The sequence below is a fragment of the Bidens hawaiensis genome, unplaced genomic scaffold (assembly GCF_021521415.1).
Source record: "Bidens hawaiensis isolate Kalapana, Puna unplaced genomic scaffold, B.hawaiensis_p1.1 tig00007413_1, whole genome shotgun sequence".
Classification (NCBI taxonomy): domain Eukaryota; kingdom Viridiplantae; phylum Streptophyta; class Magnoliopsida; order Asterales; family Asteraceae; genus Bidens; species Bidens hawaiensis.
In genome coordinates, this window is record NW_027491517.1 from 1,057,509 (window position 1) to 1,071,017 (window position 13,509).

The following is a 13,509-nucleotide window of genomic DNA, read 5'->3' on the forward strand; positions in this document are numbered from 1 at the left end:
CTAGTAAAAAATAATGAATGTACATGGTCGCATAACATAGCAAATACGAAAGTACACGTCTGTATAACATATACGTATGCATATCTTATACGGCGGTATAGAATAAATATACTATTAATGGAATTAGATGATTACCGGAAGTTGTGCATGTTAACAAATAACAACATTATAAAAACATGAATGCTGTTAAAGGACTCATCTTTAGTCAACTCAAAACATAATCAAACCACACAGTAATTCTAGGTTCAATTTCTTAACTTTTTTCTCCATAACATACTCCACAGGACCATGTTCACAACTCACTAAGTCACACCAACATTAAAAAAAAATATTTAAAAACAATAAATTATTCTCTTTCCATCATTACATCAATCCACTTTCCATATGACACCAAAAAACCATAGAAGAAGATCACACAAAAGCATTCTGTTTCACATCCCAATAAAACCAACTTCTAAATTCTTCTGACTTCATATTCATATTCATATTCTTTTCAATGGCAAGTCTTGAAGATATTGGAGTGTCTGCTTTGATAAACATAATAAGTGCTTTTGCATTCTTGTTGGCTTTTGCTGTCCTCAGAATTCAACCCATTAATGACAGAGTTTACTTCCCTAAATGGTACATTAATGGAGTTAGAAGCAGCCCAAGACATGCACATAATTTTGTTGGCAAGTTTGTGAATCTTGATTTGAAGACTTATGTTACTTTCCTTAACTGGATGCCTCAAGCTTTGAAGATGAAGGAGCCTGATATTATTGAACATGCTGGACTTGATTCTGCTGTGTTCTTGAGGATTTATGTTCTTGGGTACTTTTAATATTTGTTTTTTTATATGGATTTTTGTTTATTTAATATTATAATAAATCATAATTTAATGTTTTTTCTAGAGTGTGCATTCTTTAAGGTTCTAGATACTTTTTTTGGACATGGGTTTTTGTTAATTTGGTGGAATTATTCGTAATTTGAAATTGTTTGTTAGTTAAATACTCATTTTAGTTGTTAATCTGTTGAGAAAGATTGTGAAAGTTGGGATTTTTAATATTATTTTCTTGAAATTTTTGTTCTTGAATGCTTTTTAAGTTTTGTTTTGACCTGGGGTTTTGTTAATTTGGTGGAATTGTACATAATTTGATATCTATTTGTTAAATACTCACTTTTAGTTAATTTGTTGAGAAAGATTGTGAAAGTTGGGATTTTTAGTGTCACTAATTTTTTTTAAATATTTTCATTCTTGAATACCGTTAAATCTCTTTTTTGATAAATTTAATTGAAATTTTTATAATTTGAGCTTCATTAATTAAAAAAGTTTAGTATTGGGGATTTTACTGTCACAATCACAGTCTTGATGTTAATTCATGCTGTCTTTAGATACCAAATGTCATTGTTATTAGTTAATGATCTCGGTGTCCAATATTATCTTCTGTTATCAAAAGTGGAGGGCAAATAGGGCATTTGATTAATAGTCAAAAGATTCAATAAACGATTCTTAACATCATTCTATGATATTTACAGGTTAAAGATTTTTGGACCAATCACTGTTGCTGCACTCTTGTTGCTTGTTCCGGTCAACGTCTCGGGTGGGACTTTGTTTTTTCTCAGCAAAGATTTGGTGGTCAGTGACATTGACAAGCTTTCAATATCAAATATTCAACCTAAATCTCTTAAGTAAGTTTATTTTCTTTGTAATTTATATGAAAATTTGTGCATAAAAGAAACATGTAAAAAGCCCGCATTTGACTTTTGAGAGTCAAATGTCCTGCGCTTTTCTTTAAGCTTTTTGCACACATGGTAATAATATTAACTGATTCAAGGCTATATCTTCAAATTTCAGATTTTTTGCACATATTTCAATGATTTATGCTTTCACATTTTGGATCTGCTACATGTTGTACAAGGAGTATGATACGGTTTCATCAATGAGACTGAGCTTTATAGCATCAAAAAATAGACGAGCAGAGCAATTTACGGTGAGTGCTAACTCAATTGATTACTGTTATGTTACAAAAGGTAAATGGGTCAAAATTGCCATGACTAAAAAGCAATTGGGTCAAAAGTGAATTAACTTAAAAGCAAACGAGTCAAAATTGACAGGAGTAAAAAGCAAACGGGTCAAAATTGTCATGACTAAAAAGCAAACGGGTCAAAATTGCATGACTAAAAGCAAATGGATCAAAATTGCCATGACTTAAGATTGAACGGGTCAAATGGGTCAATCCAACCCAATCCGACCTGACCCGGCCCAAACAAAGATAACCTTTGTCAAACCTCCACAAACTAACCATTATGACCCGCACGGCCCACCAGTTTTGCACCTTCTAATTTGGTCTTTTTTAACATTTTGAAATTTTATTTGGAAGGTTCTAGTCCGGAGCGTGCCTCACGGGTTGAGCCATTCTGTATCAGATAATGTGGACAAGTTCTTTAAAAAGAATCACCCGAACCACTATTTGTGTCACCAGGTAATAAAGTCACCAACTTTCTGTTATTATTTATCTTTTTCTTGTAAGATGTTCTTGTTACATGTTTCTCTATTATTGTAATTTAGGTTGTCTACAATGCAAACAAGTTCCGTAGGCTCGTTAGTAGAAGACATCGACTGCAAAACTGGTTAGACTACAACCAGAATAAGTTTGAAAGACGTCCTGAAAAGCGGCCCACCTTAAGGGTATATACTCTTTTTATAAACTTGTATACATTTTTATTACAAAACGTTTATAAATTTTTATTGTCTTATATCTATATATATGCTGTAACTTGTATGCTTCTAATTTTCATGATCTTTTCGACTCTTAGACTGGCTTTCTTGGACTTTGGGGGAAAAAAGTTGACTCCATTGAATACTACAGACAACAAATTAAAGAGTTTGACCAACATGTGAGTTGACTTTTATTCGTAAAAGTGTATAGTTCCATATGTTTGATGAAGAACATGAACTACATCTTTGACTTTTTATGGTCAACAGTTTGAATCCTAATTACAAACTAGAATAAAACTTCATATCATTTTTTTAAAGGTGTCACAAGATTTTTGGGATTGTGTGTGTGTGTGTGGGGGGGGGGGGGAGGGGGCTTAAATTTTTTAATCGAAACCGATTTAGGAGGCTGTATTTTATAAAAATATGCATTGGTCAACTTTCAACCTGTTTGACTTGTTTCCCTTTTAGCTATATTTTTTTTTAATATTATTAATATGCTTAATTCTCTTATTTTACATTCTTGAAACAATAGTTGACAATGGAGCGCCAAAAGGTCCTAAAAGATCCAAAATGCATAATGCCAGCTGCATTCGTGTCATTCAACTCTCGATATGGTGCGGCTGTATGCGCGCAGACACAACAAAGCAAGAACCCGACTCTTTGGTTAACGAACTGGGCCCCAGAACCCCGAGATGTGTACTGGAAAAATCTAGCAATACCCTTTGTGTCTTTAAGCATCAGAAAATTAATAATATCATTAACAGTCTTTGCACTAGTGTTCTTCTACATGATCCCCATTGCATTCGTTCAATCGCTTGCAAATCTTGAAGGTCTTGAAAAAGTTGCTCCTTTTCTCAGGCCTGTGATTGAATTGTAAGTGAAGTTTTAAACTTTTTGTTTAAAAGACATTGTGTTTTATAAAAATGTTAAGTAACTGGATTTTGATTAATGTTTGCAGGAAGTTTATCAAGTCTTTTCTTCAGGGGTTTCTTCCTGGTCTTGCTTTGAAGTTTTTTCTTTACATTCTTCCTTCGGTTCTTATGGTTATGTCGAAAGTTGAAGGGCATGTGGCGTTTTCGGTTTTGGAGAGGCGCACGGCTGCAAAGTATTATTATTTCATGCTGGTGAATGTGTTTTTAGGGAGTATTGTAACGGGAACTGCGTTTGAACAGCTTCATTCTTTTCTTCATCAATCCCCTACACAGTAATGTTTACTTACACTTACTTTCTTTGTGTTATCTTTACTTATAGGTAGTTTAGATGTTAGACTATTAGTCAAATAGCGAGGTGGCTGGGTTGACGAGTCAAAATAGGTTCATGTTGAAGTCATTGATTTATTGATATTAATGCAGGATTCCTAGGACCATTGGTGTATCTATTCCAATGAAGGCTACTTTCTTTATTACTTATATAATGGTTGACGGGTGGGCGGGAATTGCTGCTGAGATTCTTCGGTTAAAGCCGTTGGTAATATTTCATCTCAAGAATATCTTTATTGTGAAAACGGAACGCGATAGAGAAAATGCGATGGACCCCGGGGGTGTGGATTTCCCTGAAGCTATACCTTCTCTCCAGTTGTACTTTCTAATGGGGATTGTGTATGCGGTTGTTACTCCTATTCTTCTTCCTTTTATTCTCGGGTTCTTTGCTTTTGCATACTTCGTTTACCGCCACCAGGTACGTTTTTTCATGTCACTATTTTTGATTTTGTGATAGCATAGTTTCGTTTATATGATTTTGTAATAGCATAGTTTCACCAGGTACTTAGTTCAGTTTTTATATGTAAAGAAGAAGATGGTTGTAGTGAAAGTAATGTTTATTACTTGGAAGTGTGAATAATACAAAGGGGGAACCACCTATATATACACAAGTAAAACCCTAACTACAACCCATAAAGGGCCCATGGGCTTTAGCAAACTACATGGGCTAAAACCCTAATTAAAACAACTAGCAATACATTTAACACTCCTCCTCAAGTTGGAGCATAGATGTTAATCATGCCCAACTTGTTACAAATGAAATCTATCTGGGCTTTCCGGAGCAGTTTAGTTAGAATGTCTGCAAGCTGAAAGTTTGTCTTCACATGAACCGGTTGAATAGATGGAGGATCAGTTTGTGTGCCTACTACTCGATCTCTGATAAGGTGGCAGTCGACCTCAATATGTTTTGTCCTTTCATGAAATACTTGATTCTTGGCTATGTGAATGGCTGATTGATTATCACAGTATAACCTCATCAAGTCATTAGAAACAACCCCGAGTTCTATGAGAAGACGACGTACCCATGTCATCTCTGATGTTACATCTGCCATGGCTCTATACTCCGATTCGGCACTCGACCGGGAAACCGTATGTTGCTTCTTACTCTTCCATGATACAAGATTTCCTCCAACAAACACACAATATCCAGTGGTAGATCGTCGAGAAATCGGACAACCTGCCCGATCTGCATCTGAGAACCCTGATATCCGACCATCTCCTTCTTCCGTGAAGGCACCCACACGACAATGACCCTGATCAGAGTATAATATACCCAAACCAGGTGAGGTCTTAAGATATCTTAAGACACGAAGGGCAGTATCCCAGTGACCGGTGTATGGTGCAGCCATAAATTGGCTCAGAACACTGACAGTAAAGGAGATATCCGGTCGTGTGACGATTAAATAATTAAGTTTACCATCCAATCGTCTGTATCGCTCAGGATCTTTCATTAGATCTCCTTCCTTTGAGAGGAGTTTCTTTGTAGGAAGCATTGGGGTATCAAAAGGTTTACAACCTAGTAAGCCACATTCGGTCAACATATCAAGGACATACTTTCGTTGGGAGAGAAGTATTCCTTGTGAAGAGCGAGATACTTCTATGCCAAGGAAATACCTCAATTGACCTAAGTCGCTGGCCTGAAACTGAGACTGAAGAAACTGCTTGAGTTCGGTGATCCCGACCTCGTCATCACCTGAGATTATAATGTCATCCACATAAACAACTACGATAATCCTTTTTCCTTTCTGGTGTCTAAAGAAGACAGAGTGATCGTAGGCACTCCGAGTCATCCCAAACTGTCCCATAACACTAGAGAATCGACCAAACCATGCCCTGTGAGACTATTTAAGACCATATAGAGAACGACGTAGTCTGCAAACTTTCGAGGCCTCCTCCTCAACAACGAACCCTGGTGGCTGCTCCATATATACCTTCTCCTCAAGAACACCATTAAGAAAGGCGTTCTTGACATCAAGCTGGTGGAGCGGCCAATGATTAATGGCAGGAACAGCGATACAAATACGGACAGATGGCATCTTAGCAACTGGCGAGAAGGTCTCATCATAATCAATGCCATATGCCTGAGAATACCCTTTTGCGACCAACCGAGCCTTTAAGCGGTGCAAGGAGCCGTCCGGGTGTAGTTTAACTGTAAACACCCAACGACAACCAACAATACGCTTCCCTTTAGGAAGTGTTTCAAGATCCCATGTATGATTGGACTTTAGAGCCCCAATTTCATCTTCCATAGCCTGTCGCCATCCTGGGTGAGCGAGAGCGCTCGTCACATTTTTGGGAATCAGGTAGGAATCAAGGGTAGTGGTGTACGCATGAGATTCAGAAGATAGGTGGGTGTAGGCAACATAGTCCTGAATCGGGTAACGAGTGCATTTCCGGGGTTCTTTGCGAAAAGAAATAGGTATATCGGGTAGTGGTGCACCAGGAGGATCATAAACGGGTGTATCAGGGGTAGTGTCTAGTAAAGGTGTCGGATCGGGTAAGGATGTATCAGTGAGAGGTGTAGATTGTTCGGATGCAGACGGAAGATCTGAGGAGTTCTCGGGGTTGCGGTCTGGATGTGAATCAAGTGTCTCTGATATTTAACCCTTACCTCGCCTAGCATATGTGAAAAGTAGTGGCGGAGGTTCAGTCGGTGGGTCAGAATCAGCAGATATAGGATCTGTAGAGGGAATCGACACAGGAATGGTGGTAGGAAGGGAGATGTGGGTATATCAAGGTCAGGAAACGGGTCAGAAACAAGAGTGGAACACTCGGGAAAGTAAGGATACTTATGAAAGGTGACATCAGCACTAGTAAAGTATCGGTGAAGTGATGGGCTGTAGCACCGATACCCTTTTTGAACCCGTGAGTAACCAAGGAAGACACAACGAATGGCTCGGGGATCAAGTTTGATGGTTTTCGGACGATGGTCATGAACATAGGCGACGCAACCAAATACTTTAGGTGCGAGAGGAAATGGATCATCGTTGGGAAATAGTACAGAAAACGGTGTTTTACCATGAAGAACGGGTGTGGGCATGCGGTTAATCAGATATGTGGCAGTGAGAACGGCATCTCCCCAAAAACGATGAGGAACACATGATTGGATCATGATTGTGCAAGCAACATCCAATATGTGACGATTTTTGCATTCGGACACACCATTTTGTTGAGATGTATACGCACACGATGATTCATGAATAATGCCGTTGGTTTTTAAGTATGAAGAAAAGTCGGTGGAAAAGTATTCTTTAGCATTATCAGATCATAAAGTTTTAATGGTGGTGTTAAATTGGTTTTGAACATAAGCATTAAATTCTCGAAATATGGAAAATACCTCACTACGAGATTTCATCAAATAAACCCAAGTAGTGCGAGAATAGTCATCAATAAAGGTAATAAAATATTCAAAACCCAACGTAGATTTGATAGGGCAAGGACCCCATACGTCAGAATGCAACAGTTCAAAACAAGAACTAACTCGATTAGGCACCCTAGGGGTATAGGGACGCCTGATATGTTTACCAAGTTGACACGACTCACAATGAAAATTAAAAGACGAAAGTGGTAAATCTGGTCGCATTTGTCTTAGAACCGCTGTAGAGGGATGACCTAACCGACAGTGAGCCTCCCTGACAGCGGAATCACATAAGTTTGCTACATGATGCGAAAACGGGGATATACGATAGAGACCTCCTGATTCAAAACCAGTACCAATTACCCGGTTTGTTCCTAGTTCATTAAAAACGCAGTGAGTTGGGTAAAAGGTCACAGAACAGTTGTTTTGTTTGGTAATCTGACTCACTGAACAAAGACTGGTAGGAAATTTAGGAACAAATAGGATAGAAGACAGTTTTAGGTTTTCCGAGTTGCTGATGGATCCTATGCCGAGAACGGGACATGAAGATCCATCGGCAAGACGTACCGGTGCATGGGAAACATTTTGAAGACTAGAAAAAATACCCTGATTCCCAGTCATGTGATGTGTGGCTGTAGAATCGATTACCCACGATGAGTCGAGGCTAGAAAACTTACCCGGATGTGCTGAGTTGGTTTGAGGAAGATTCAACTGGGAGGCAAGAAACCGTTGAATCAGATCATACTCCTCCTTAGTAAATGTATACGTGTGTTTTTCGTTTCCCATGGTAGATTCCGGCAGTGAACAGTAACTTCCAGCAGTGAACAGTAACTTTTCCGGCGTTGAACAGTAACTTCCGGCAACGAACAGTATTTCCGACAGCGAACAGTAACTCTTCCGGCAATGAACAGTAACTTCCGGCAGCGAACAGTAACTCGTCGTGAACAGTAATCCGGCGTGAATAGTGACAATACTTCGACAGTGGCTGGCTGGACGGGTTTGAAACAAATCCGGAAACCGGTGCTGGGGTTTGTTTCAGATCTGGTGGCTTAGGTGCTTGAACAAACTCGAACACAATAACCGAGACAGACGGAAAAAAGTTGTTGTATCAGAAAACTAACAACACAGGTAGCTTCGGACAGAAAAGAAAAAATAATACACCTGAAAAAGAACGGCGGCCAAAGACGGGTTCACGCGCCGTCACGCGGTGGCGCGTGGGCGGCAGTGACGACAGGGAGGCGGCGCGTGTGTGCGCGTGCGGCGTCGGTTGGACATCGGATTTTTTTGGGTATGTTAATCGGAGGATTCTGGAGGTGATGGTGGTGGCGGTGAGTTGTAAAAGTCTGCCGAAAAAAGAATTGTTTCGAACAGCAGCTCAAACAGTGACTTGGAACTTTAAACAGATCTGAACTTGAACAGGTCTTGGAACGGAAGTCGGGACGGGAACCGGGATTCAGGTTTGTACCGAGAGCCTTGGCTCTGATACCATGTAAAGAAGAAGATGGTTGTAGTGAAAGTAATGTTTATTACTTGAAAGTGTGAATAATACAAAGGGGGAACCACCTATATATACACAAGTAAAACCCTAACTACAAACCATAAAGGCCCATGGGCTTTAGCAAACTACATGGGCTAAAACCATAATTAAAACAACTAGCAATACATTTAACATTATATTATCTTTAGGAATAGTTAGACAAACAAATGGCTCAAAACTGCAACCTCTTATAACCATTTCTAATTATTTTTTGCAGATAATTAACGTGTATAATCAACAATACGAGAGTTGTGCTGCATTTTGGCCACACGTTCATAGCCGCATAGTTGCAAGCTTGTTAATATCTCAGTTGCTTTTACTCGGACTTCTCAGTACAAAAAAGGCTGCAAACTCGACTCCACTACTTGTCGCGTTACCTATTTTGACCCTAACATTCCACAAATATTGCAAGAACCGATTCGAGCCCGCTTTCCGAGAATACCCTCTAGAGGTAACGGGTCGTTTTCACCCAAAAACACTTTCTTGTTCATTTTTAAAACCTTTATAAATAAGATCATAAAAACCTTATTATTATTATTGTTTACTTTTTTTAGGAAGCAATGGAAAAGGATGAGCAAGACAAAGCTTCTGAACCCGAAATCAACCTCAAGTCTTACTTGGCGGACGCGTACTTGCACCCGATTTTTCATTCTTTTGATGAAGTGGAATTGCAAGAGGTCAAAGTTGACAAGAACCCGGAAACCATCCCGAGTCAACCCACAACTCCAGACCGCACCCCGAGTCAACAGGAAACCGAGTCCATTTCCCATTCCCGTTCACATTCACCTTCACCTTCTCCTCCTCATGACTTGAACCAACAAGAACATGAAGAACCCACAAGGGTTCAGCAGTATGAGTTCAGGCCACCAGCTAGTGTTTACCAATATGGATATGAACAGCATGAGAGCATATTTCACTATAATATGGATATCTATGAAGCGACACGACACGATGTGCAGGACTATGTTGTCGAATCACCACACGGTTACTATCGTTATTGAGCTCGAGCCCGGGCTCGAGGCCCGGTTATCTTGTGTATGTTTTCTTGCTTAAGATGCTAACCAGGTTTACAGGATAGAGCTGTACATGTGAATACTAATGGTTCATAGATTTAATTACATATGCGTTGGTTCATAAGACCGGTCTTGGATTTTAGATATGAATATGAAATAAATGACTTCATTTTTTTTTGTTGGGGTGGTGGGGACAATGGGCCCATTCATTTCATATCCGCAATAGAGCGAAAAGAAGGCCATTATGTTTCATCATTTTCACACGTGCTTGTTGGAGTGGAATAAAGATAACAATAGTCGAATATGACGTAAACAAATATTAGAATAAAATTTTACTTCCGAACCTAAATAACCTTAACTCGATTTGTAACTTTGTTTCATATGAGATGAAGCATCAATGGCAAAACGACATGTAATAAAGGTAGTTGATTGAACATTGCAAGACATTATAGGTGTTAAGTCTCCCATTTTGTTGAAATTAAGATAATGGTTATGGGAGGCGATTTTAGACATGTGTTGCCGGCTATTAAACACGGATACTGAGCTAAATTGTAGACTTCAGCCTACGAATGTTGCCTCTTTGGTCATTGACTAAAAAGATGCGGCTGATCATATATACGAGAGCATTGAATAATAAGTGGTTTTCAGATTTTCTATTAAGAGTCCGTGACGGAACTGAAGAATCGATCGAAGGAAGCTTTATCCCTATCCGCGTACTTGATGACATGCATCTTTCTTCGGATCATATAATATCTAGTGCATTAACGTTGTGTTCCCGAGTTCATTTATGAAAAGAAATGCAATGAAATGAAAGTTTTCTCTTCTTATCTTTTCTTTTGGTATCTCCCCTTTCTTTTCAATTTTCTTTCCTTCCGAATCTTTCCAATGTGGAAAGATACAAATTCTCGGATTTTACTCATTAATTTCTCTTCCCTCTCGTCCTTTTTTTTTCTAAAACTCGGGAAGACCTCTTTTATTTTTTCCTTCGTTTTTATTTCTTAAATGGAACTCGGGAACACCACATATTTTTCCATCCCTCATTTCCTTCCCTTTCCTCTTTTAAATGAAACTCGAGAACTTAAAGGAATTGCACTAATAGAGAACTCGTTGGTAAAACCTAAGCGTCAATACCCCAAAAACTAAATTCGTCAAATTAACATATAAAGAACATCATATAAAAAATGATCTAAAACGACGATTATATGGTCGGTAAACTCGGTCGGTGGTAAAACCCAAACGTTGTCGGTCTCGGACATTAAGGCGGTAACTCGACATGATTTCGGTAGGTTTTGGTTACGTTACCGGGGCTAAAAAGCAGGAAAAAAAAATAATATAAACATTGAGGTGGTGGACCAATGGGCTGACACTAGTCCATAAATTAGGGCGTTGGTAAAGCTCGAGCATTTTCGGTCCGGGACGTTGAAGACAGCGAGTCTACGTGAATTCGGCCAGCTTTCGTCACCTCCGTTATATTACTGAAATGAAAACAACAAATAGACAAAATTGTCGTTCAGTCGGCTTCCGTTATGTTCGTTACGATACTATAACTAAAATTGAAAAAAAAAAAACAAAATCGATTAGCTTACTGTTACGATAATATAACTAAATCTTAAAAAATAACCGGAAAAAAAAGTCAAGAACCAATAATATGCCACCAAATAGGCCAATAAAAGCTTAGCGGCACAAAAAGTTCTAAACTTAATTTTATAGATGATAGATAATTAGTTTATTATTTATTATTATTGAAATTTATTTTCATTTGTGAGGGCCATTGAATTTGATAAGTTATTAATTACTTGTTATTTATTTCTACAATTTAATTCCACATCAACTTTCATTTACTAGGCTTGACATTGTGGGCTATCATCCCCTCACCGCAATAGCCGCAATAGCGTGTTCAACAAAATACCTACGCTAGCTCATATCATGCTTGTTAAATGAGGGCTTTAAGGTGGGGTGTGCAACCCCATTAGTGCCGGAGAGAAAAGAGATCAGGAGGCTTATTGAAGGTTGCGTGTTAATTAAAGTCCACTGCGAATTATATAGCAGACGTAGCAATATATTATTATGAACTTCTTTTGTTAAACAACGACGCATAGCCTAAGACTAGTTATATACAGGGCCATCTTAAAAAATCCCACAAAATTTCGGGGCTCGAGACGAGCATATAAACAGGTCTTTGAAATCACGTTTTTAATTATGTGATAATTTTACCAATGAGACCAAAGCAAAATAAATAAATAAATAAATAAATAATAATAAAAAGTTATTAAAATTGTTCATATAAAGCACAAAGGAAAGTTTTTCCTATAAAATAAAAGCACCGTCAATGAAAATTGACTCCATTATCTTTGATTTCATATACGAGTACTCTTTCCATTACACCAAGGAGTAATTTTGTAGATTTATGTTTTAAAACAATATTATGTATAAAAATATATATATATTTTAACAATTATGAGTCTATCGAATGAATAGGGTTGGATCCGTCGACCTCCCTTTGAGTTGTATCTACCTCCCTACAAAACATGTGTTGTAGGCTTGCCAAGTCCTCGACCAAAGTGCCACATGTACAAGGTTGGCAACAAAACCATCCACTATAGCGCGGAGGTAATCACCGATGCAACTGCGCTAGGGCTAAGTTTTATGTTTTTTAATTATAATATCCAAATAATTTATAATTCAATTATTTATCTTCATCACACAATCACATTTTACACTTCAGTATCTCACCTTAGCATAACCATGTTTTGAGATGTGAAAGACTTTTTTCCCACCTTGATACTTAGAGCATTTCCAACTCATGATTTTTTGAATGATTGTAAGTGTAAATTATAAGATGTAGAGAGAAAATGTAGTGATTTTTTGTAAAATTGGGAAAACTTTATTTGTCCCGATTTATTTTTTAATATATGTTTAACTGGTTGTGAGTAGAGGAAGGGGAAAGCTGTAATGATAAAGGTATAAAGTAATATTATTTAATTGAACAAGAAAGAAAAATGTAATGTTTTGTAGTGTAATTATAAAGATGGGGATGAAGATCCGGATGAGAATGCTCTTACTTGCCACGATATGTCCTTTCGCATAGCCACCTTCTCACCACCGTAACACATAACCTAATATAACTTCAGTTTCAATAAATTGAGTTGCTATTAACTCTTAAAAATTATATAAACTTATCTTTTTATATAGACATACATGATTAGGAGTGTATGTGGTATCGTTTACGTGGGTTTTGCTAAAACCAAATCGAAAATCAAAACTCATGTTTTTGGATTTTTGAAACCGTTCGGTTTCGGTTTTTTTTTTTTTTTGTCATTCCAGCTTGAAAAATTTAAGCCGAAAAGAAAGTTGGCCAAAATAAATAATTTTGTTAATTGTTAACTAATAAATTATTATACATATTTATTAAATTCTTATAAATTACTTATAATAAAAACAAAAAAAATAAATATATAGAAACCGGTCCGGTTCAGTTTTTTCGGTTTTTGTTACACGCAAAACCAAAACCGAGCCATTATGTCACGGAGCTACCTCTCAGACTCCGTGTGACGCCCGAAGGCCAGCCAATCGGTCCGCTCATGATCAGGGCTTATTGGTTTCGTCCTGCCTTGGACTCATCAGGCGAGCGGCAACAGCTCGCA

At 37.9% G+C, this 13,509-nt stretch overlaps 1 protein-coding gene across 1 annotated transcript; it reads left to right on the forward strand.

Moving 5' to 3' along the window:
* The first annotated feature begins 305 nt into the window (after positions 1-305).
* Positions 306-10,032, forward strand: LOC143635262 (hyperosmolality-gated Ca2+ permeable channel 1.8). The gene is made up of 11 exons (XM_077103140.1): positions 306-810; positions 1,516-1,668; positions 1,835-1,970; positions 2,361-2,462; positions 2,549-2,668; positions 2,797-2,877; positions 3,231-3,571; positions 3,657-3,902; positions 4,051-4,375; positions 9,070-9,303; positions 9,407-10,032. Exons 1-11 carry the CDS (start codon positions 497-499, stop codon positions 9,851-9,853), a joined length of 2,499 nt encoding a protein of 832 aa, XP_076959255.1. The 5' UTR covers positions 306-496; the 3' UTR covers positions 9,854-10,032.
* Positions 10,033-13,509: the final 3,477 nt, after the last annotated feature.